Below are 25436 nucleotides of genomic sequence, written 5' to 3'. Positions count from 1 at the left end.
AAATATTTTAAAGTAAGGAATTGCATTCAGTTTATATTTGAACCAGATGGTTTCTTCTTAGCCAAAGAGCAGGGTCCTACAGAATATGTTTGTGTGTAAAAATATTTAAAATATGCTCAATCACATGAACTGCATTTCTAGAAAGGCTGGAAAATTGAATGAAACATTGGAAGCAATTGAATTTAAATTTTGAATGAGAGAATTCTCTGACCTTAAACTCAGTTAAGTATAAGGAAATTAAGGAAAACAATCATAATAAAAGGAGCTATTCAGTGCAGTTATTTCTCTTCCTCTGTCTGTACGATTTCTTTCACGTTTTTTATAACCTCTTTCCTTTTCATTGCAGCGCCATCATTTTCTGAAGCATGTTTCATTTAACAACAGTGCTGGGGATAAGGTTTCTTTTAACAAGAATGGAGAGTTAGTCACTGGATTCGATGTGTTCAATTGGATCGTGTCCTCAAACCAATCTGTTCGAAAAGTGAAAGTTGGGAGGATGGAAGCTGAGGCTGCTCCAGACCAAGCACTCACCATCAGTCCAGATGCCATAACATGGAACAGCTGGTTCAATCAGGTTTGCTTCTGGGGGACTCGAACAATCTACACATTTGAATAATTCTCAGTAATTCATCAGTGACATGTGAAATTTGTTTCATTTGACACTGGTAAGCCTAGAAAAATACTGAATTGAAACTGGATAGCAGAATATGTGATTCAGTGAAGGAGACCCAATATGCTTCCACCCTCGTTCCTCTGCAGGCAATTAACCAGCTTAACTAGTGGAAGGGAAAAAATTATTAATTCCCTATTGCCTTAAATAGACTCTGCTTCTGTATGATACTAGGTAATATTATGTGATTATGAAAACATGTTTTTATCAACATAATCATTCTTAGGACAACACATTGAAAGAAACAAAACTTAAATTAGTTATGATTAAGTTCCACTTAAGTCGGAGTGCTCTGACTATGATTTGACCCAGTCTATAGTACAAATGTACCATGTTCAGGTTTCTCCTTTGTAAAATGTGTTCTTTTACTATTCCTCTACTCTCTCATCAATCTATTTATCCATCCATCAGATCTATATCCCGCTTTTTTCATACAACAAACTCATAATGGTTGACATAATTTTAGATTTAAGATGCCAGTGTAATCACTGGAAAATGGAAGTCTTGTCTTAATTGAAGGAAAAAACAAAATCAAATTGGATGAATTTCTTGTGATTTTGAATAGAGTTAAATCATAGCTGGTTTTGCAACTTCATTATGAAACTAGGTGACATTATGTGATTATAAAGACATGTTCATATGCATGCACAGTTATACTTAGGACAGCACATTGACATTATTTATGAATCAATTCCCATTGATTTCACTCTAAGAATGACTTTGATTTGACCCAAACTTTAGTAAAAATATAAGATGTTCGATGTTCCCTTTTGGGCTATGTTATTCTCTTATTTCTCTTCATCTTGGGGATGGGTGAAAAATTTCTTGAATGTATTTTATATAACAATATACCAACATAAAGAAGAGGGAAGAAACTTGAGATTAGAACAATCTGAATGTGGGAGAAATGTAAACTTCCAGTTTCTCCACCGTGGGATGAGATTTCAGTGCATATATCTCAGATGTCCTAGTCTGGATGCCTGTGTGAAGGACTAGCCCATTCTCAGTCAGGGTTGCCTCCTCTTACAGCTCTTACAGGCTTCTCATCCTTAATATCAATAAGGCAGAAAGGGAGGACTGCTTGTTCCTGTTCTCTTTGGCGAGGACGGAAGAGCTACAATTTAATTTCAGTGTATTTTTCTTTTTTTGGTAAGAATTTATCAATGTCTGCCAATTCCTTGATATTTGAGATGGAAAGAATAAGATGCTAAATATTCAAGTACTGGAGAAAATGAAACGGACAGATTAATGTAATTTTCCTGCCCACCTCCATCACTTCCACGGATATCAGAGTAATACTGATGGACTCTATCTATCTATCTATCTATCATCCAACTATCTATTTACTTATGTACCTATCTATTTACCTATGTCCCTATCAATTTATATCCCACTTTTTTCTTCTATGAAATCAAAGTGTTTGACAGAATTCTGGATTAAACTAAACTTCAATCTCTGCGTAATAACAGGGAAAAATAGCCCTGTCTTAATTAGCTTTCCTCTCATTTCAGTGTCAACTTGGCACTCCAAGAGTGTACCCAATGGCACTGAGAGGTAGGAGGGATGCACAGCAATTTCATGTCTGGCAATTCATGTGAATACACCCTTAAAACAACAACAATAACAAGTGCCTTGTTTGCGAAATGTTGCACATTCCTGGATTTATGACTCCATCCAGTAAAATCATATTTTAATGAACACTGTAACATGTGCATTTTGAAAAAAATGTCTAAAATGCATAACTTACCTGTTTCAAGGAGCCGAAAAATATGCCAAAAATGGGACCATGTTGAACATTGGAAGAATTTCAGAAATCTTGAAACATAGTGCTTTCCCCAACCCCAGAGGATCCAGGGTGATGATGCCACTCATAATGTATCTTGAACCCCAATTGTTGCCCCACATTTTCATTCCATTTACAAGCTAGTGGGAGGTATGCAGGACATTTCCCTCCACCACACAATCATATCATTTCATCCTTACAAAAGTCTCACAGAGCACATTAATGGTAAAGCAGCTCCTGGAGAGCCTGGCAAGTTAGGAAGGAATTTCAGAACTGGAAGGTTTCCAGAAATGTAATTCTCATGATTCCTGTTCTTCTCCCCTGACACCTTAGGTACAGCCGCTATCTGCATGCAGTGAGAGCTGTAACCCTGGTTCTAGGAAGAAGGTGAAGGAAGGGGAGCCATTTTGCTGCTATGACTGCGTCCCGTGTCCTGCAGGGATGATTTCAGGCGAGATGGGTAGGCATTACAATGTCCATCGATTCCAAATATATGTGATAAGATCAAGAACACGTATGTAAAAGACCTTTCTCCAGGAATTGAAGTGTGATTGAATGGGGCCAGGTGGAAGATGTTGTGTTTGCGTAAGTGTGTGTTCCATTGCCCCTGTTGTTTCAAATGACTCACATGCATTGGATTCTAATAGTTGAGTCTGGTTGGGGAATCAGCCAGAAAATGGAATGAGAAATTATTGCCTTCAGGCTCTGTGCCATCAAAGCTGTTGCCAATAAAAGCGATGCCCTCTAATCCACATAAGCTGATTCAGTGTGACCATTACTTCCTACACGTCTGTCATGTTGATACTGCAGGTGCAAAGTCAAATGGATGAAAGTATCCATGCAGTTGGGCTGATGGTACTGAGTAGTCAGTGTCTAAAATTCTGAAATGACTTTGTTTTTCTTTTTAAACAATTTATATTATTTTCTCTATAAATCCAAAACTAAAAACAATTATTCAGGACATTGGATATACTGGGTCGACATCATGCTCTTTTTTTCTTTTTCTTTTTTTACATTTAAGAACTGTATTCAATTCTATGCATAGTCCTGTTTCTCTTACCAATGATAAAAAATATTCCATGTTTGATAGAAGTATGTATCTTCCTCCTCCTTCAAAGACAAGGTCAATCTGTGCATCTCCGCACAGTCCAAGATCTTTTTAAAAACCATCTTTTCAGTAGGTGGCTCTTCACTTTTCCAATGTTGAACAAATGCAATCCTCGCTGCAGTAGTTATATGTGAAGTCAAATATATAGGTTGTTTATCAAAATTATCAGGAACAATACCTAAGAGAAAGATTTCAGGTTTTAATGGTAACGGGTTGTGCAGCATTTCCTCAAGTCACTTGTGTATTTTAACCCCCCCCTTTTTTTTTACTTGACACATGTCCACCACAAATGATAGAAGGTACCAGGTTTGTGTTTACATTTCCAACATCTATTTGACATATTTGGAAACATTCTTGCTAGTCTATTTGTTGATAGATACCATCGGTAAAACATTTTATAAAGGTTTTCTTTATATGAAGATGCTAGAGTTATCTTAATATTTCTTTCCCACACCTTTTGCCATTTCTCTAACTCAATATTATATCCAAAATTTTGTGCCCATGTTATCATAGTCTCTTTAACTTGTTCATTTACTATTTTCATATCTAAAAGAAAGTTATACAACCTTTTAATCATTTTTTCATCTGATTTTAAAATCATTTGATCAAACACTATTAATTTCTTATAAAAACCATACATTCTATAATCTTTAGTATATCTCGATTGTATTTGAATCTTATGCCACCAAGAGAAATCAATGCCATGTTCCTGTAATTCTTGATTTGGCTTCAATTTTCTATCATTATTTAAGATAGTGTCATATCTCACAATCTTGTTAAAATTCAAAGCATTTGGGTACGTAAGAGCTTCCACAGGGGAGAGCCATCTTGGCTACTTAGGATAGAGCTTTGACTTTAGCTTCTCCCAAACTGACATCAATGAATTTCTAACATAATGACTTAAAAAGTAATCTTGTTTCTTACATTTCTCATACCACATATTAGCATGCCATCCCATTTGTAAATCATGTCCTTTCATGAATTTCCAGTTCATATTATCAAAAACCTTCTGTGCATCTAGAAAAAATCCCATTGGTTTTTCAGAGTGAGTCTCAGTATTCTAGGATGTCTAAAATAATTCTCACATTCTTTCTAATTTGTCTTTTAGGTAGGAAACCATTTTGATCTGCATGTATAAAATGTATTAAGTGTTTCTTCAATCTTTCTGCCATTACAGAGGCAAAGATTTTGTAGTCCACATTAAGGAGTGAGATAGGTCTACAGTTTTGAATCTGTGTTAAGTCTGTGTCTTCTTTTGGGATTAAAGTAATATTTGTTCAGTTCAGGTATTTGGTAGTTTAGCATCTGGCAATACAGCATTGCACATATCTTTTAAAGGTGTAGATAGAATTCCTTCAAGGGATATGTAAATTTCCACTGGTAAACCATGCGGACCTGGAGTTTTGTCATTCTTTTGTCTCTTAATCACCTTGCATACTTCTGTGGTATTTATTTCCTCATTTAATATTTGGAATGGTGTGTGTAGGGGGGTTACCTGGTGAAGTCAAGGGCTCTCCAGCTGTTCAGTCATCTGTCGGGGATTCTCTAACCCGGGGGTCCTCAAACTTTTTCACCATTGGGCCAGTTAGAAGGTGCCAGGGTTGGGCGCGGGCTGGAAAGGTGGTCCTGGTGGGGTGTGTGGGCCAGAGTGCGCTGAGGCTGGGTGGTGGGGTGCACGGACATGGATGGGCACATGCGTGCAGTGAGGGGAGGCAAGGCAGGGGCGGGCATGCACCATGATGTAGCAGCAGGCGCGGGATGCAGCAGCTTGCTTGCTTCGAGATCATTTTCTCCTAGTGAGTCCAAAACAATTTTGTGAGCAAGCCACCACCTCCTCATGCTGTTGGCGAGGCGGGAGGTGGCAGGCTGGATAAATGGCCATGTGGGCCAGATCCAGCCCCTGGGCCATAGTTTGAGAACCCATGCTCTAACCTGAAGCCTTGCGTCAAATCAAGTAGGGGGTTGGACCCAATGGCCTTATTGGCCTCTTCCAACTCAGCCCCCTGTTGGCTCCTTCCATGATTCTATGGTTCCATAAAGGAAGGCACAGCCTTGAGTTTACAAACCAGCGGTACCTCAGCTCACGAATGCCTCAGTTCATGACCAAATTGGGTTGCGAACAAAAATTTCATAAAAAATTTGACTCAGATCGCGACCTCCGCATTGGGTGGCAACCTTGATTGCAGCCATCCCCCCACCCCCACCCCGTGTGGGGAGATGGCCACGATCATGCTGGGGGTGGGGGGGAGATGGCCGAGATCGCACCCCTCTTTCCTGCATGAGTGCGCCTGTGATTGCGCCCATCTTTCCTGTACAAGCACAAATGCTATCTCGGCCATCTCCCCCCCAGCACGATCGTGCCTGTCTCCACCCCCCCAAACACACCCCCACAGCATGCCCACAGTTGCACCCGTCTCTCCCCCCCAGTGCACCCGTGTTCGCACTCCTCTCCCCCCCCCACCCCAGCATGCCCACGTTTGTGCCCATCTCTCCCCTTTCCCAGATTGCATCTGGATGATGGGCGCAATTGCTGTTGTGCTGGGGGGGAGGCGGGGAGATGGCCACACTCGTGCTCAGGGTTGCGGGGGGGGAAGATGGCCATGATCTTTGTTCTTTGTCACTTTGCTTCACATTTTTCTGATTTAAAAAAAAATAGTTACAGAACGGATGAACCTTATTTACATTGAACCTTATGGGGAAATTTAACTTGGCTCATAACCAATTTGGGTCATGACCAGAGTCCTGGAATGTATTAAGTTCGTGAGCCAAGGTACCACTGTACTGTGCCAGGTCAGAGTATTGTAACTTGCTGTCCTGCAATGAAGGGGGTTGGACCTGATGGCCTTCATGGCCTCTTCCAACTCTGGTATTCTTTGATTTTGGAGGGCACTCATTCACAGTGTTGGCATAAGCCAGAGACAACAGCATGTCACAACAAAGTAGCCTAGTCTGAACCAGGTATTGTGTGTCTGAATGAAGGCACCATGTGAAAATGCCAGATGTTTTGAATGTTTGTCTTTAGGAAATTGGGAGTGGAGATGCACAGAACTGCTTTAACTATTTATCTGCAAGTCACTTCTCTATACCAAAAAAGCTGTTTTTTTGCAACAGTGAACCCAGCTCAGCAACCACACGATCACAAATAGCTCTTGGGGAAATGAAGAAAATGACTAATTTCCTTCCTTGTTCCACCCAACGCTCAGAGGCTTCTCTATAGTTCAGGATTAACAAGCATGCATACAATAATAAAAATGGATTCAATAAAAACACGAGCTCACTAAGGCACAGTATGAAGTATCAATTTACTGTGAAATGCCAGAATTGTTTAAACAACAGATCGATTTCAGCGATTTGAGTTCAGTGTTTCAATTTCAAAGTCTGTCGGGCTCGCGGAAGAGAAAACAAAGAGGGGAAGAGGGCGGACCAAGCGAGGGCGGCGGGTGGAAAACCGAGAGCGGCTGTCCATTAGGAGGCCATTTGCAAGAAGCGCTACCTATCCTTGCGTGCCGAGTGTGGCATCGGGACGGTCAGCCAAGGTGCCAGATCGTTCCTGGGGAGGGAAGAAAGGTAAGAGGAGGGGAGCAGTAGGACATGCGAAAAGCCGCTGCCTGTGTGCCCTCTGGAGTGAAGCCTGCGCGGGTTCCCTGCCCAGCCCGCAGCCCTTCATTTTCGGAGAACAGGCGTCACCCAGCGGGACGCCCTGGCCACACACTTGGGGAGCGGGAGCCGACGAGGCGCTGCCCCTCTTGCTCGCACAGGGAGGTGGAATAGCTCCGCTTCTTGGGCGGGTTGAGGGGAGCCCTCTTCCCTTCTTGGGGAGTCCCAAGCGGGAGTGCCTCGGCCGAGGTGCAGCAGCCCGGTCCGCTCCTTGCTCCCCTTCAGGTAGCGGGCAACACTGGCTTTTCCCAGCAGCTCCCCTTGATGTCAGCACTGCTTGTTCTCTCCCTCTGGAGAGAAGAAAGCGCGAGGTGAAACCGCATCCAGGCAGCAGCCGGAAATAGGAGGAGAGGAGCCCTCCACCTGCTGGTCCCGCAGAAAGGCAGGTTGGCGCCCCACTTGGTTTGCAGTGGAAGCCAAGAAGGAGCTTCTGGGGCTTTCCAAAGTGTGCCATTTGTTCGTCAGTTTCCTGCTCAGCGTTGTTACTAGTTTCGCAGGCGATACCTGCCATTGTCACCTGGGGAAGGCGCCTGTTTCCCGAGTTTCCTTCGGCCTTCTCTGCTTGAACTGAGGCTATTTCTCCTGTTTTCGTTGCGGGAGGAAAATGCGTCCTTGGCACGGTTTTATCCCCCACCCTTGGGTTTAGAGCTCTCCGCTTCTCTATATATCACTTTAACCAATTAAAAGCATGGCGGTTGCTTTTGTTTCAGCTTGTAGTTAACACACACGCACACGTAGAGAAAATGCCGGAATTCTTGGGTGAAGCTTTGGAGGTCAACAACTGGGGAAAAGTTCAGTAAACTTTTGCGGAAGGGATGACTAGTGCACCACGTAAAGGAGTCCTCGAAACAAGGACCTTGTGGCTTTGTTTGTGAAACTGACATGAAGAAGTTTTTGTGTTGTTCTGCAATACTGTGGTGCCACGTAGAGATTCTGCAGCAGCGAAAGAAAGCCACCTTACCTAATGAGAAAAGCGGATGCATCCCTGGGTAGGAAGTTCCATGTGTAAGAAGAGTTTCCTAACATTTCATTTGGCATAGCAACACCTAGGCGTCTCCCCAATTCTCTGACACATCTGCTGCAGAGCAAATATTTGTTTATTTATTAGATGTCTATTCCACCTTATTTCTTACAAAGTCAAAGCGAATTACATCATTCTCCTACTGCTCTCAATTTTACCCACAACAACCCTTTGAGGCAGGTTGGGCTGAGAGTCTGTGACTGGCCCAAAGCCACCCAGTTGGCTCCATGGCTCAGCGGGGACCAGAACCCAAATCGCCTGACTTTCAGTCCCATGCTCTTAACCACTACACCACACTGGCTCAGAGTTCCCCTTCAGACTTCTCCGGAGCAGTTTCCAATGCCCCTGAAGTTCTGCCAGCAGTGGCTGAACATTCACACTCTTCGACTTTTTCACATTTTCGTGTAGTAACCTGGAACTGAAATAGATCATTAGATCCATTGTTACCACACCATGTACAAAATATTCAGCTTGGTGAAAGTGCAAGATATTTTTATAGTGACACAAAAATGAGAACAAGGTGGTACTTGCTGGTTGCATAAGCATTCAGCCTCTTTGCTGCAACATCCCTAAATAAGCTCTGGTACAATCCACTGTTTCCAAAGGTCACATATTGTGTGATACATAGTTGACTAAAATCCACTTGTATGCATTTCTCAGATTAAATATACCTTTTTCTGTTAGAGGGTATATCTAAACACACACACACACCATGAAAACCAAGAAGCTATCAAAACAAACTCATAGAACAGACATATCAGGTTGTGTTATAAGAAATCCCAAACTATTAACATCCCCAGAGCACAGCTAAATCCATGATTACAAAGTGGTAAGATAATTGCTCAACTGTGAGTCTGCCTAGAGTCTGCCTAGAGAAGCCTTCTAGGTGAGGAGAAGCAACAAAGAGGCTAGTGATAACTCTGCTGGAGCTGGAGAGATCTACAGCTGAGATTGGAGAACAGGTCATGGGACAACTATCACTCAGTTGCTCAACAAAACTGAGCTTTATGGAAGACAGGCGAGAATAAAGGTACTGTTGAAACAAAGCCACATCAAAGCCCAATTGGAGTTTACAAAAATACATGTTGGGGACACATTAAACATGGGAGAAAGTTTTTTTTTTTTTTTGCTCTTGAGACAAAACTGAAGTGTTTGGGTCTTGCTATCAAACACTGCATGGTTTTCAGCTGGGTGCATTGCCCTGAGAACACCATCCTCATGGTGAAGCATGGTGGTGGCAGCAGCATGTTGTGGTGGTGCCTTTCCTTGGAGAGAGTAGAAAACAGGTCAGGATGGAGGGCAAGATGGATGGGACAAATGCTGGGCAATTCTAGATGAAAAATGGTTTCCATCTGCACAGGACCAGGGCCTGGGGTAGGGGTTCACTTTCTAGCAAGACAGCACACAAAGTAACACTGGAGTGGTTTAAATGCAAGAACTTGGATGACTTAGAACGGCCTAGCCAAAGCCCAGGCTTCCAGGCCTCACTAGGCTGTAAAGCTCAATGGATGACTTTTGTCCAGAGAAGCTCAGGATAACCTACCTCACTGAGGTTTTGTTGTGAAGCTAAAATGAAGCTATGGAAGCCACCTGGGTTCCTTGCAAGAAGGAAAAAAGGCAGGAAATGAATGCAGTGTAGTAGTAATAATAGCAGTAATGGTATTATTATTATTATTATTGTTATCAATTGTTATCCGATTGAAAATAGGAAGCCAGATTTGAAAGTTGCTGTTCACTGACAGTCTCCATTCAGCCTTAGGAAGTCTGTGCAACAACAAAGCAAGTGGAGACGACAGTATTCCAGCTGAGCTATTCAACTTCTTAAAAGACGATGCAGTAAAAGTGCTACACTCAATATGCCAGCAAATTTGGAAAATTCAACAGTGGCCACAGGATGGGAAAAGATCAGTTTACATTCCCATCCCAAGGAAGGGCAATGCCAAAGAATGTTCAAACTACCGCACCATTGCACTCATTTCACATGCTAGCAAAATGATGCTCAAAATCGTACAAGCTAGACTCCAGCAGTATGTGGACCGAGAACTACCAGAAGTACAGGCAGGATTTCAAAGAGGGAGAGGAAATAGAGATCAAATTGCCAACATACGTGGGATCACGGAGAAAGCTAGGAAGTTCCAGAAAAATATCTACTTCTGCTTCATTGACTATGCTAAAGCCTTTGATTGTGTGGATCACAACATATTGTGGCAAGTTCTTAAAGAGATGGGAGTACAAGATCATCTTATTAGTCTCTTGAGAAACCTACATGTGGGTCAAGAAGCAACAGTGAGAACTGGACACGGAACCACTGATTGGTTCAAAATTGAGAAAGGAGTTCGGCAAGGCGGTATACTGTCACCCTGCCAATTTAACTTAAATGCAGAGCACATCATGAGAAAGGTGGGGCTAGATGAATCACAACTTGGAATTAAGATTGCTGGGAGAAATAGCAACAACCTCAGATATGCAGATGATACCACTCTCATGGCAGAAAGTGAAGAGGAACTAAAGAGCCTCGTGATGCGGGTGAAGGAGGAGAGTGCAAAAGTTGGCTTGAAACTCAATTTTAAGAAAACTAAGATCATGGCATCTGGTCCTCTCACTTCCTGGCAAAAAGATGGGGAAGAAATGGAGGTACTGACAGATTTTATTTTCCTGGGCTCCAAGATCACTGCAGATGGGGACTGCAGCCAAGAAATTAAAAGATGCTTGCTCCTGGGGAGGAAGCTATGGCAAATCTAGACAGCATACTAAAAAGCAGAGACATCACCCTGCCGACAAAAGTGCGTATAGTCAAGGCTACTGTTTTCCCAGTTGCAATGTATGCCTGTGAAAGCTGGACCATAGGGAAGGATGAGCGCCGAAGGATTGAGACCTTTGAATTTTGGTGCTGGAGGAGACGCCTGTGAGTTCCTTGGACCGCAAGGAGATCAAACCAGTCAGTCCTAGAGGAGATCAACCCTGTCTGCTCTTTAGAAGGCCGGATATCAATACTTTGGCCACCTAATGAGAAGGTAGGACTCCCTGGAGAAGAGCCTTATGGTGGGAACAATAGATGGCAAATGAAGAAGGTGACGGCAGAGAATGAGGTGGCTAGATGGAGACACTGAAGCAGTTGGTGTGAGCTTAAGTGGACTCTGAGGGATGGTGGAGGACAGGAAGGCCTAGAGGAATGTTGTCCATGGGGTCACGATGGGTCGGACATGATTTCACAACTAACAACAACAATAACAACCAAGTATTGGCTCTGGGGGCAGGGGTGAATACTTATGCAAACTACATGTGTCACTTTTGTTTTGTTTTTGCTTGAATTTTGTGCAACAATGAACATATCCAGGCTGCTGGATGTGGGAAACCCAGAAGCAAGTCATGAGTACAATTTGTTGAAGAACTGGATGCTGTTGCCATTTCCCTTCCTAATTATACCCAACATGGCATTTTCCACAATAGCCTTCTAGTACAGCAATATTTCCATCAAGCAAATCAGCACAATTCCAGGATCTTCTTGACTAGCTCAGATCTCACCAATGTAGGTATGAAGTTGGGACTTTTTGCTGGAATATGCATCACTTTACTTGCTCACATCAAAGCACTTTTGAAATGTTAATGCCCTTCTTCCCAATTTAGAGAGATCTTTTTCATAGCCCCCCCCCTTTTTTAAGCATCCTTAATATTTGTGTCATCAGCAAACTTGGCTACCTCACTGCTTGCTCCTAATTCAAGATCATTTATGATCATTTATGATCTGGAATGCAGATTCTTGTGGGACATCACTTGTTAACCTCTCCATCTCTGCTTTCTGTTCTTTGTTACAAATCCACAAAAAGCACCTCTGCTTAGTTTGCTCAAAAGGCTCTGCTGGGGGACTTTTTGAAGTCCGTATCTATCAGACCATCCCATCCACACAGTTTCTGCTAGAAGGCTTACGAGACCGGGAGCAGTGCTCTGTTTCAGCAGAACTTTTCTTTCAATATGCAGGCAATGTTTGCAGCCCATTTACTATCTCATCCTGCTGTCTGTTTAGGCCAGGCCTGTTTGCAGAATAAGGAAGTTGTTTCCTCCTTTACACAAAACTGTGTTTTTGAATGGAGAAGAGGATAAAGCAAAGCAACCCACAGATGGAGGGGCTTGGGGTCCCTTTCAGTGACTGGGGGTTGGGTGAATGAGGACAGCATCGCCTGCTGGCTGGACTAGTATAGAACACGTGCTTTTCAGCAGCTTCAGTGCTAGCAGCATCTTTCCAGAGGGAGTAAAAACTTGTGACAGAGTGACAACTAATTAACCATGGCCACCTTCAGATGTTGTAAGAGTGAAGAGTGCTGCATGGACGGGCAGGGTGGCCCCTCCCCTCAACGGATCCCTCCCTCCCCCCCGCCAGCTCAGCAGGGCTGCAGGAATGGAGAGCGATGCAGCCCTGCAGTCCTGCCTCCTGGCAACCTCAGGATGCAGGTTCGGCTGCAGGCAGCAAGCGTGAGAGAGTGCTGCTCCCCCAGGGTGGGATCTGGGCCGAGAGGAAAAAGTTACAACAATCCTGCAAGGTAGTCCACTGCCAGTTGGGGGTCAGGATAAGACTGTTTGGGTTCCTCTCTCTTGGAAACTTCCCTTAGTTTTCAGTAAGGGTCAGTAAGATGGAGTTGCCCTACCAGAGCTACTTGGGAAGTATCTTATTGAAATCAGTAACATGTGCTTCTGCTGAAATATAAATAGGACCTGGCTGCATGTTTGTTTGTTTCCATCATATCTTAGAGAGATAAAGAGGAAGATTGGAAGAGCCTTAGTTTTCAAAATATTCTTTGAAAACTAAAGTTCTTCATATATCTTGCAATGGTGAATGTGGAAATGGAATTGTTTGGACGGGTGGAGAGAAGGCTCCCAGAACCGTCTCTCTTCTAAGAAGTAAGCAATGAACATGTCTATGCATTTTTGTGAGAATCCAGCCTTCTTCCCATACTGAAGAGGGGACCTGGCAGTTTGTGTGCCTCTTCCTTTCTCCTGCTGGGACGACTGAGTAACTCAGACTGTCATCTTTGCAGAATGTAGACTTAGGGTTGATGTTTCTCTCCATCTGATTTAGTTGTGAATGTAAGTTGAGGTGGTGGTAGTGACAACTAGCATGATTTTGCATAATGGCAAAAGTACTCTCAAGTTGACTTACACTGCAGTCCTTCACTACTGTTTTCACTGTAGTGGTGATTTTATTCTGATTTTGACTGTAAGTTACCCAGAGAACCAATGCCTAATGTAGTGGCATATAAATCAAATAATTAATGTATACTGAGCAATAACTCCTACTGAGTCAGTGATGGCTACATTCAGGTAAGCAGGTAGGGCTTTGCAGCTTAGTATTTCTGTCTTCCACACTTTTTTCCTGACTTCAGCATCTCTCTGTTGCTTCCAGCTTTGCACCTGTCAGGAACTGAATCTGGACCAACATATTCCCTCAAAGACTGTAAGAGATCATCCACTGGTAGAATTTGGAGAGAGAGAGAAAATGTCGGACCTTATAACTGTTGAGGAAAGAGTAAGCAAGGAGTCTCCTGATTACTGTCATAAAGCCTGTGAAACACAAAGCAAAACAGGTAATGATGCCTTTTCAGTCTGAGTGGAGGCTGTAAAGACGAGGGGTGTTTAGAGAGCAGCTGCCTGAGCAAAAGCATGCATGGCATCTCTGCAGATAATGTCTATAATGTGTGCTCTAACATAATAGCATCTTGGTTTCAGTCTTGGGGAGCAATCCTATGCTAGGCTGCTGGTGGGGGAACATGTTTCATTAAAGCCTGATAGACTCCAATAAATTCTCCTGATTTGTCTTCTCTAGTAAAAGAAAGCAAATCTGTTCTGTCAGTGTTCTCCATGCCCCCCAGCATACCTAATTAGCTCAAATGTGCTAATTAGGTGCAAATGTATAGAATTTGGCCAACTAATACATTAAAGCAGTATCTTAAAACTCAAGTTTATTTAAGGTGAAGTTTTACAACATATGCCTCAGTTTTGATCTTGAAGTCCTAAAATCTAACTTTCCTCTTTGTAAAATCTTGTTTTCATCTGTAGTTCATGCAAAAGTACTCACAACTCAAATTTTTATTTCCCTTCCACTGGAAAAGTAACACTTTGTTTTCTTACCCTGTTTGGTATAGCAAATGCCCTTTTGCAGAAGCTTTGGCCACATAAACAAAGATGGCATGCTTCTTTCCATATCATTTCTTGGGAATATTATCTTCGCTACCTTTGTTTTTGGTAAGTTGCCCAGTATTTGAATTACTTGAATTGCCTTGAAAAACCTTTCCTTCCTTCTCCTTAATCATAGTGACCATGAATATAAATATTGAAAATCCAGGTGAACCTTAAAAAGAATCACTAACAGTGAGGGGTGGGGTGGGGTGGGGTGGGGTGGTAAAGAGTGCAGGACTGGGACTCTGCCGTTCTGGGTTCTAGTCCTCACTCAGCTATGGTGCCCCCACTGGGTGACATTGGGCCAGTCACAGACTCTTAGCCCGACCTACCTCACAGGGTTGTTGTGGGGATAAGATGGTAAGCAGCAGGATGAGAACTTTGTAGGCTGCTTCAAGTTTTTTGTAAGAAAAAGGTGTGGTATACATCAAATAAATAAACAAATAAAGAGAAGCATGGCACTGAAATATAACTTTAATAACATTCCCAAAGAATTAAAAAAAAACACATAAAGAATAGATTTGCACAAGTGAAGGCAATAGACCATGAACTAGAAGAACTGTGGACTAAAGGCAGTACTAGAGCCAAATACAAAAAGGACAATTACTCTAGTAAAAAGAAAAGCCTAGGTGGATGATGACAAAAACACTATTAATTTGCTAAGGACAGGAGAGAAGCAAAAGCAACAGTTGTCAGAAATAGGGACAGAATCCTGAATGTGACTTTTCAGCAACTATCCCACAGAGACAAAAACAATCCTTGCAATGACCAGTGCAAAGAAATAGAAGACAACAATAAAGAGGGGGGAAAAGAAGACCTCTTCTAGAAGATCCAGGAAACAAAAGGGAAATTCAAGCCTGGATGCTAGAATCGGCAGCCAGGGTGGATCTGCATTTTATTTGTATTATGTTTTTTTTTTTCTTCTTATTTATGTACGCCATCCTGAGGCTCTGCGAAAGGACAACATACAAATATTCTAAATAAATAAATAGAAGAAAAACAGGGCAACACACTTTCTGATGAGGAAAGAATAGAGAGAAGGTGGAAAAGGATAGATAGAAAAGAACTATAGAGAAGAGATGAAAGGACAACACACTCCTTCACAGAGGAATCCTAAGAGGAAGACCCTGTAAAGTTAGACAGCAAAGTGAAACCTGCCCTGAAAGCCCTTGGAAGAAATAAAGCTCCCAGAATAGATAGGACACCAGTTCCAAGCTGCAGAGAATGAATTGGTCCACAATCTAACAAGAATATGTCAACAAACATGAAGAAAATTTTCAGTTTGTGGGCTATTGTTTTGTTCAACTTTTATTCCAAGCTCCAAGAAAGGAGGTGCTACGAAATGCATCAACTATAGCACCATTGCACCAATTTCCCATGCAGTGGAGTGCAAGAAATTGCAGCAAAGAATTCTATTCTATATGGAGTGAGAAATGCCTGAAGCTGAAGCAGGATTCCAAAAAGGAAGACTTCTCATCAAATATACATTGGCTGCTGGAGCACAGCAAAGAATTTCGGGAGATGCTTTATACACTGCAGCAAAGTCTTGGACTGTGTGGGTCATGTGAAGCTATGTAGGGTCCTGAAAGAAATGGGGGTGTGTCAGCACTTGATTACCCTGATGCATTACCTGCATCGTGGACAGGAAACTACTGTAAGGATGGAATGTGGAGAAACAGAATGGTTCCTTACAGGCAAAGGATTCGGACTAGAATATATTTTATCTGCCTACCTGTTCAATAGTTTCCCATGCTGAAGAAATTGAAATTAGGAAAGATTTTACATACCGTTGAGAGGAAGTATATTGGCGGGCTCCGGAGAGTGTTCTCACAGGATGTGAGCCAGTGCTTTTTTTGTCATAGAAAGCACCGGAACGGAGTTCCAGCACATTTTTTTGACAGATTTTGCAAGTTTTAAAAGTAACTTGTGGAAATTTGATGTTTGGTCCACGTGGATTTGAATTGTAGGTCGGCGGCACAATCATTAAAACGATGCATGCAGGCTGCTTGTGTGTCAAATCCGAAGCATGCGTACTTCGTCTGCGCTGGTTGTGATGACACTGCTCGGCTTGTGGCGCTGCTTGGCTTGTGATTCGTCATGTGGTTGCGCGCTGAGTGCTTGCTGCGGGCGGCGACCGTCACATTTCGTTACACAACTGACGTGTGTCGGTGTGTGTACAGTGATTGACTACATGCGAAAGGTAAATAATTTCATGAGTTTTGGCACCTTTTTTTCTTACAAAAACAGCACTGATATGAGCCACACCAATTTTGTTGATTCAGACTCAGAAGAAGAAATGGTTTATTTCGATGGAAGTTGTTCAAGGGCCTGAGGCTCAACCTGAGGCCCACTTTTGTATTCCTGATGACAATAATGGGTGTGAAAGCTGGACAGTGAAGCAAGTGGATGGAAAGAGAACAGATGCATTTGAAACATGGTGCTAGAGGATGGCTTTGCAAATACGCAAAATGACAAAACTGAAGCTGTCGTAGTTTGAGAACATCATGAGAAGGCAAGAGACTTATGCTAGGGAAAGTCAAAGTAAAGAAGAGGAAGAGGAGGAAGGGGAAAACCAAATATGAGATTGATTGAGTCCATAAATGAAGCCACAGTCTTGAGTTTACAAGAGCTAAACAGGATGTCAAACACAGGATATTTTGGCAGGCGTTTGTTTATAGGGTCTCTCTGAGTTGAGGCTGACTTGATGGAACCAACAGCAGCAACTCACCTAACAGTTCCCCAGAATTCTGGAAGAATTATGTCAGCTCTGCTGTTGGTGCACTTAATTGCCTTCCCACTGTTTCCAGTTTAGCAAAACTGGAAGAAACCAAATGGGAACATTCATAGAAAATAGGAGTTAAGAGTGAAGAGAAATGCTCACTCACCAAGAAGAAAAGTTGAAGTAGGAAAACAGTGTTGTAAACAAGGATGTTCTTGGTACAAAAGCTTACCTCTGCCTCAATCTCTCTAGGCACACTTCTGTAAGCCTTGGGTGTTTGATATGGGGGTGATAATACCAGTGCAGACTGATGAAATGTGATAAATATAGGAGGTACCTGTAGCTGAAGACCTTTTGGCATAGTAAAGTATACTTGGGAGTATACATACATTTGCATGTTTTGCAGAAGCGCAGAGACAGAATGCATCACATGTCCTTTGACTGACATGGGGCATGTGTGGAGGCAGAGGCAACCAGATGGGTAGGTGGTCTCCATTCACGGCCCTTCCAGATGAAGGTCTTGCATAGTTGCCAGTCAGAAGCATTGTGCAGCCATTCCATCTTTTTTTCCAGTTTCTTCTTGGGAGAAAGGCACTCTGGTGGGCAGCAAGCTGGGGCGGCTGGCATGTGCCAGCAGCTCTTTCTCCCAAGCAAGAACAAGAGGAGGGGGGCAGTGGCACTTGCACCCATGGAAAGCAACCCTGGATTAATCCAATCAGCATCAGACAATGTGCTACTTTGGGTTATGGTGACATGTATGGCCATGTCTGTTGCCATGCCTGTGCTTATGCTGAAGTGTGAGGAGTGCTGGGCAGGCAAAAGTTTAATACCCTTTTCCATTTTTAGTGTTGCTTTCCAAAGGTTCTGAGCAACCCCTCTCTGGTCCAGCATGTCCAAATAAGTGGATTGGTTATCAGGGGAAATGCTACTACTTTTCAGAAGAGAAAAGGAACTGGACTTCCAGCCAAGACTTCTGTCTGTCACATAATGCCTCCCTGATGGCTGTCTGTGCTAGCGAGGAAAAGGTAATCGCCAGAATTCTTTTGCCCACACATCATCTTGCTTGTTATATAGGTTTGCTGTACTGGAAGGGGGTGAGGCAACCATTTGCAGGCAAAAAATATGTGAGGACTAAGTCAGGCTGCAGACCTTGAACACATTGAATCAATGTTGGCAAATCTGTGTTGTGGTCATTTTGTTTGTAGAGAACTCAAGAGAGTGAACTCTTGAGCTCATGTCCATCATCCATTGCCATTGGCTATGCTCAATAAGGGTTGCAGACCAAAACATCTGGAGGGCCACATGTTGCCCACCCCTTGAATGACAGATTTTCTACAAAATCTAGCCCATTCTGCCACCTCCACATCCTGTGCCCCCCATCACAAGGCCCACACACTCACCTGGGATATGGGGAGAGGGAGGGGACAGTAGCCGGGGTACCATCAGTGTAAACTGGGGTAACTAGCATTCTAGACCCAGCATCTCCTCTGTGTAGGAATAGTTGCTTCTCTAAGGAGTTTCCATTTCCAGTGCTGCTTCCCTGTTCCCATACCCAAATAGGTGCAGTGAGCTTTTGGGAAGGGGGCATGATAAGTTTGGGGCAATGGCATCAATAATGGGTCTTTCTAGTGTGGCTTGTCATGAACTCAGCCCTCCTCTTCTTGCCCTTAAGTGGATACTTATTGGCACTTTGCAGCTACAAGACAAAGCAACTCTAAAAGCTCTCTAGTAAGCTGGAAGATAAGCTTCTATGCATACTAAGAATGATTGTTGAATTCAAACTAGGGACTTCTCCCCAAAACCTTTCCCCTTCAGTAATTCTGGAACACCACCCTTAGGGTGGCTCCTGCCGTTGAAGGGTGAAGCTGCTAGGCTGGTGCAAGCCCTCCGGCCAGGGAGCTCATCTCTCTTGACCTCTTGCCATGCTGTCAGGATCCAGGCAAGGCAATGGTTCTTCCTACTCTTTTTCAACCCATTCCATCCCTTTAAAAATATTCCTGCTCTCCTGGTTTCCCTGGGAACCTTGAAGGCACTTTGCAGCCCTGTGCCTCAGCCTGATCTCCCAGAGTTCCTCTGTATCAAGGCCATCTTCTTCAGAATCCAGCTAGGCTGGCCCCAGGGTACCCACCAAGAGTGGCAGTCGGCCTCACTCACTCTGCAGGTTGCCTCTCACCTGCTCATGAGTAATCAAAGAGAGGCATTTGTTTGCAACATCCCAAGCTGGGACTCAACAAAAAGGGGTATCTTTTTCATCCCTTCCATGCCCTAGAAATGCCAGTTCTGCATACATTTGCAAGCATGCTCACACGCCACACAGGTAATGTTTAAAAACAGTTCTAAAAAAATAATGACCACGGTTCCACAGCCCACATGAGGTCAGGCAGTGGACTGCTTATTATTTGTGACCCAACAATGGAAGAACAGTACTTGTCTAGTAAAAACACATTTGGAACCCCTTGGAGGGAAAAGCAGCTGCAGCTGTGCAGGTCTGAGCAGAAAAATGGCCAGTGAAGAAAGAGGTCAGAAGGCTCATACCTCTTCTGCTCACAAAGCAGCTTCCAGAGGCCTGCAGTTTCTTTTGTTGTTGTTTCAGAATCCCATTAGGGCATTGTTGTGTTTCTTTGTAATATATAGTTTGCCTCTCAAGTATTACGTTAGTGTATGGAAATGGGTGATATGTCTGAGAATGCATGCAAAACAGGGTATGCAAACAATATGCTTTTTGTCAAGCGGCAACATAAGCGTATCGCATAGGTCTTACGAACAGCACATGCTGCAGTGACATAGGACAAAAATGTTTAGTAGCTGCAACCACCCTGTAGAGCAGGGATGGGGGACTGCAGTCATCCACATTCTCTTGGACTACGGCTCGTATTTGCCAGCAGGAATGGTCAAGGAAGCCCAACAGCATCTAGAGGGATGGTGCATGTTCCCCACCTCTGCCTTAAAGCTAGTCTATGACTCTGTCAGTGGTGCCCTGCTAACATTTCTATCAAGTCCTCTCCTAGTAAAAATAAGCTGGGTTGCACCCACTGTAATTGCCCGTCAAGTGGTCCTCTGTGTTATGGTCAGAGACCTTGGACTTTTCATAGGAACAGTCTGCATTCATACAGGATAGAAGATGTAAAGCAGGAATGGAGAAGCTTTGGGCATCCGGACATTGCTGGACTACAATTCCCATAATACTTGACCACAGGTCATGTTGGTGGGGCTGATGAGAGTTGGAGTCCAGCAACACCAGAAGGGCCATTGCTTCCTCACTCATGATGCAGTTTTATTTTATAGTTCCTTTTGTGTAAATAGCCAGAAGCAGACTTGGCCTTTTTTCAGTGGTCTCAGATAAATCCTGGGTGGACTATTTGCACTTAGTCTAGGCCAATCCAAACTCCTGGGCTAGATCAAGGAAACCATCTGCTATAAACATTTTCCTCGATGCAATAATACATTCTCAATTTCTCAAAGTTGATGTATATTTTGCCTGCTGATACTGCAAGTCAGTTCTCTTAACGTCCATGCTTTTCATCTCAAAAGGATGTTGTGATGCGTCTCAAAGGCAAACCCCCATTTTGGATTGGCCTCCAGAAAGACTCAGGTCAGCACCGGAAAACAACAAATGGAGACAATTCAACGTGAGTTCTCTCTTTTTGGTCTTCATTGGTGAAGCTGCTGCAACTTCAGTGTCAGCCATTCACTGTTACTGGGCTCGATTACATTGTCACAGTTAATAATATAGCAGAGATGCCGAGGCATGTGGTGACGGCATATAAAAGTTTTAAATAAGTAAATAAATAAATTTAGGTTCTTGCTTAGACTTCTTCACTTACAATCACCTGAAGCCCAAGTTTTCAAGGAACCTGTTGGCCTCATTTAATAATACTGCATCCAGTCCCTGTGCTCTATGACAGATCTGTGAAACAGCTTCACACAGCCAGAGTATCTTTGATGGCCACCATGAAGGAGGTGAAGCAGAGTAAGTGCTGAAGAAATTGACCGCTAAGTGCATCCTTTTAAAAATAAATTGTTGTTAATATTACAATGTAAAATACAATTGAAAGGAAAACTTAAAATTAAAATGAGAATATACAACATTAAACATACAAATAAAATAAATCATAAAAACACTGTGCCTCCTATCACCATAACCATTGGGTACATGTTAAACTCTTTCAACAATTCTTTCAAGAAACTTCATTCCAAAATTGCAACAACTCTGGTGAAGGTTCAAATGCTTTCCCTTTTAAAACACATTCAATAAATGAACCCCAAATCTTATTAAAATTATTTTTCTTTATATACCCTTTTATTTTCTATTTCTTTGCTATGATTAACCTTGCAGCTGTTATATTTGTTAATTCTATATTATTCCAACTCCATTGTTTCATATCAAATATTGAAAATAATGCAATCACAGGACATATATCAATATTTAATATTTCACTACTGTCTTTAAAAGCCTCTTTCCAAACCTTCATTACATATATTCCCAGTACATATGAAAATATGAACCCACTCCATGGTCACATCTTCAACATAAACTGGAATATTTGCTATCTATGCAATTCAACTTTAGTGGGTTTAAGCACCATTTCCTTACTTAATTTCCCTTATTCTTACTGACATTCATTGTAGTACCCTCTTAGTCCAAATATTTTCCCAGTCTTCATTACTAATATTCTTTCCCAGTTCTATTTCCCATGTTGAATCGTATTGAAGTGAATCATATTGATCTTCCCCTTCTAACAGTATCACCATAAGATGTTACTCCCTTTCATCTTGATTTCCTTTTCTACTTCATATTTAATATAATCTCTGTATCTGCTTCTTTTCTTTCTTTTCTTTCAGTCTCTAGTCCAACATTCTAATTGGATCAAATTAAAGCAAGTTAATGTTTCTTTTCCTAATAGTGCCCTTATCTTTCTGTTTTATTCATTTTCTCTAACTAAACTTTTACCTTAATAATTTGTTTATTCTTTACTACTTCCCCAATTTTTTTCTCAAATTTGATGGAAACCCTTCTAATTCAGTAATTGTATAAAATGATGAGATTGATGGCATAAACTTTTCTTTATACTTATTCCAAATTTGTACTGTATTTTTACGGAAAGCAATTTCTACCTTTTAAATAATATTTTTGTTATGATATTTGAAAAAACTGCCAAGGATCCTTCCAGTTGAGAAAATTCTAAGTTTAACCATATTGCCATATTGGGTAATATAATGTCCAGTATATGCCTCTTTTGATTTGCTACTTAATACAACTTTATGATAGGAATACCTAGTCCCCCTGTGATCCAGACCATCTTTTTTAAAATTTATCGTTGTTGTTTTTATCCCGATTACAGAACTTATTAATCATGTTTTCCCATTCTTTCAATCATTTATCAATTATTTTAATTGGTAACATCTTAAACAAAAACAGTACCTTAAGCAAGATTTTCATTTTAAATACTGCTATTCTACCAAGCCATGATCATCCAATCTTCCTAAATTCATTCATTTTCTCTTTTATTTCAGTTTTCAGTTTATCAAAACTATTTTATGTGCCTCCAAACTGTGAAACTGCATCAGTAACAACAGAAAGTTGCTTTCTTTACATAGACCTTTGCGTAAAATAGACAGCAATGGCCATCTGGCACATCGCGTGTATCATTTGGGTCCACACCCAAATGTGGCCTATGGAACAATAATCATGTCCTTATAGGCACACTGACCAAGAAGTTGGGATTGGCTGTGCCTGCTTAGTGAGCACTTGTTGACAAACATATGTTTCCTACCATGTAACTTAAAGAGGCTAATATTATTTTAATTGAAAAATAACTTTAAACAATCAGAAGGCAACCCCAACTGAATGAAGCAGAAGTGGTGTGTGCATCCAGTTTCCCATTTCTCTGTTGGCACTTGTGAGGCTTGTCTCAGCTCTTACTACAGATGAAACCTGAGAGTGAATCCGTGTGCAGGATGCTTCATGAGAAGTGGGAAAGTGGAAGAGTCCTTTCTTTGTGCTTCTGAACAGCATCCTCTTTGTGCATGCCCAAATCTGCCCTTTATAGGATCCCTTGGATGGACGCTGTGATCCATCCAGACCATTTCTATAAGCAGGTGGGCCTGTGTGGCTGTGGAAATAGCACAGTTTGCCTGAAAAAATCAAAATTTTAAATGTCTGCTATGTATGCATGACATTCTACATGTTTATATGAGTTTCTGTTTCCCTGGACTGGGTTTTTTTCCACAGACACCCGTAAACTAACTTCAGCTGGGAGTTGGATTAGTCAATAAGAGTCTACATTCCTGGCCCACATAGGGGTGGTTCCTCATGTGGCTGGCTTCTGCCAAGGTCCACCAGGCCTGCTCATGTTGCAATACTTCGTTCTGGCTGGGTGACTTTCAAGAAGTGGTCACGTGAGTGTGGTGTGGTGGTTAGAGTGTTGGATATATCCTGCCTGTTTTTTCCTGCAAGGCACCCAAGGTAGGTTATCTAATTGTCCTTGTTTGATTTTAACAAAGATACCATGCAGTAGGTTAGGCTGAGGTGAGTGATGGGCCCAAGGGCACCCAGTGAACTTTGTGGCTGGGTGGGGTGGAGTCTAGGAAAGACCCTCTCCAACACTCTAACCACCACACCACACTCATGTGACCACTTCTTTTATATATATATATATATATATATATATATATATATATATGAAAAAGAAAAAAAGAAAGATTATTCCTCGACTGACCCATCTGGATATAGCATTGAAGAGTCCTTTTCATGCATCCCACCATGCGCAGTATCCTCCTGAAATCAATTTGCAACTTTCCAAACTACCTCACTCTTGAGTCAAGCTGTGGGGTCTGTCTTGTGTCTTCCAGGCTGCAGGTGATCAGCAACGGGGGAGACTGCACTTTCCTGAGCTCTTTCCATGAGGGTACTGCTGCCAGATGTCACACGAAACTGCCCTGGATCTGCAGCAAACTGGATGCGTTTATGAGCTCAAATGCAGGTTGACCTGCAGTTGTGAGCCAAGTTTCTCCCTCCCAGCAGTAACAGTGTCACCAGCATTTCTTTGCCAGACATCTTCATTTTACATATAAGTCTTTGAGATTTCACAAAGCAAAATGTTGAACCCTCTCTGGCTTTCTTCACTCAGAGCCGTCTTTCTAAGTCCTTCTGCACCTCTTCCTGGGGGTGAGGAATGCTGTGGAACCAGGCTCACCCTCAGAGATCCCAGAGCCACTCTACAACTGCGACAGCAGACTCTCAGGCTCACCTCTTCAGGAGGCTGGAGTTCTCTGCCCAATCGACTCCTCATCTCTCTCAAGATGTTAGTGCTCATTTTCAGATGGCCCCTCCCAAAGTATGCTCGTAAGGCGTTTCTGGAGGTGGATAATGGACTAGGTTCGAAAAACCTCTCTGCATACTCCAGGATTCATTCTGCGTGCTTTGTGTGTGGTTGGTGATGAGGGGGTACACCAATTTAGTATTTGTGGTGGCTTCCAGATGCACACTAAGGGACCTGTGGGGCTTGAAGATGTCATTGCAGCACCCCTTTTTTCAGCATCTTATGGAGTCCAGAAGCTGCAGTCTTGTGGAACCCACCCCATACTTGACGCACTGTGTGAAGAAGCACTTCCTCTTATCTGCTTTGAATCTTCTACCAATCAGCTCTATGGCATTATAGGAGAGGAAGGAAAATGTCTCTCCACATCATGTCTCTCACATCATGCATTATTTTTGTACCTTTTTTCATATCTCCCCTCAGTCGTTTGGCTGAACAGTGTCCGAGGTTATAAGCTTTATACACTTTAGTTATTCAATCCTGCTGAGGGCCTGTGGGCAACAAAATTGGCCTGATGATGCTGTATTAAAGTTGTGGAACAGTTGTTATAGGATGGTGATAGTGAAGGCAGAACAGATTCGACATGCCTGTCAACTGCCAGACTACTGCACTGTATCTCGGCCTCAAGTAGTAATAGCATTAAGCCCTCCGAATAGAGAGTAGCAGACAATCCAAGGGAGATTTAAAGATTTAAGGCACTGAAATTACCTGAATCTAAAAGCTTTCACCACCTCCCTGCTTGCCCACTTGCCCAATGCTGTGCTGCTCCATGGAATTCCTGAGGACACTGCTACCACTACTGCTACCATCAGGACAAGGATTGTGTTCTGATCCACCCCCTGCTGCTTCTACCTCCCACACTCTCCCCTGTTCCTGATTCCTATGAGAAGGGAGACTGGGGACGGGGGGTTGCACTCATGGAGGGCAGGGCGGGGCAGCATCAGTGTGCCTTATTTCACCAGCTGTGGACAAAGGTGGGCAGCCAAAG

At 42.6% G+C, this 25436-nt stretch overlaps 1 protein-coding gene across 2 annotated transcripts; it reads left to right on the top strand.

The window, feature by feature from the left end:
• Nucleotides 1-12713: 12713 nt before the first annotated feature.
• LOC123023296 (C-type lectin domain family 2 member D-like) lies at nucleotides 12714-24266 on the top strand. 2 transcript variants are annotated; one of them, XM_044429790.1, is made up of 5 exons: nucleotides 12714-13818; nucleotides 14377-14476; nucleotides 17976-18154; nucleotides 20661-20758; nucleotides 23982-24266. In XM_044429790.1, the coding sequence occupies exons 2-5, from the start codon at nucleotides 14380-14382 to the stop codon at nucleotides 24115-24117; spliced, it is 510 nt and encodes a 169-aa protein (XP_044285725.1). In that variant the 5' UTR covers nucleotides 12714-13818; nucleotides 14377-14379; the 3' UTR covers nucleotides 24118-24266. The 2 variants fall into 2 exon arrangements, with proteins under 2 accessions (XP_044285725.1, XP_044285726.1); XM_044429791.1 differs by lacking the exon at nucleotides 14377-14476.
• Nucleotides 24267-25436: the final 1170 nt, after the last annotated feature.

Source organism: Varanus komodoensis, unplaced genomic scaffold (genome assembly GCF_004798865.1).
Source record: "Varanus komodoensis strain SLA01 unplaced genomic scaffold, ASM479886v1 scaffold208, whole genome shotgun sequence".
NCBI lineage: Eukaryota > Metazoa > Chordata > Lepidosauria > Squamata > Varanidae > Varanus > Varanus komodoensis.
This window is presented reverse-complemented; position numbering and strand designations above follow the sequence as displayed.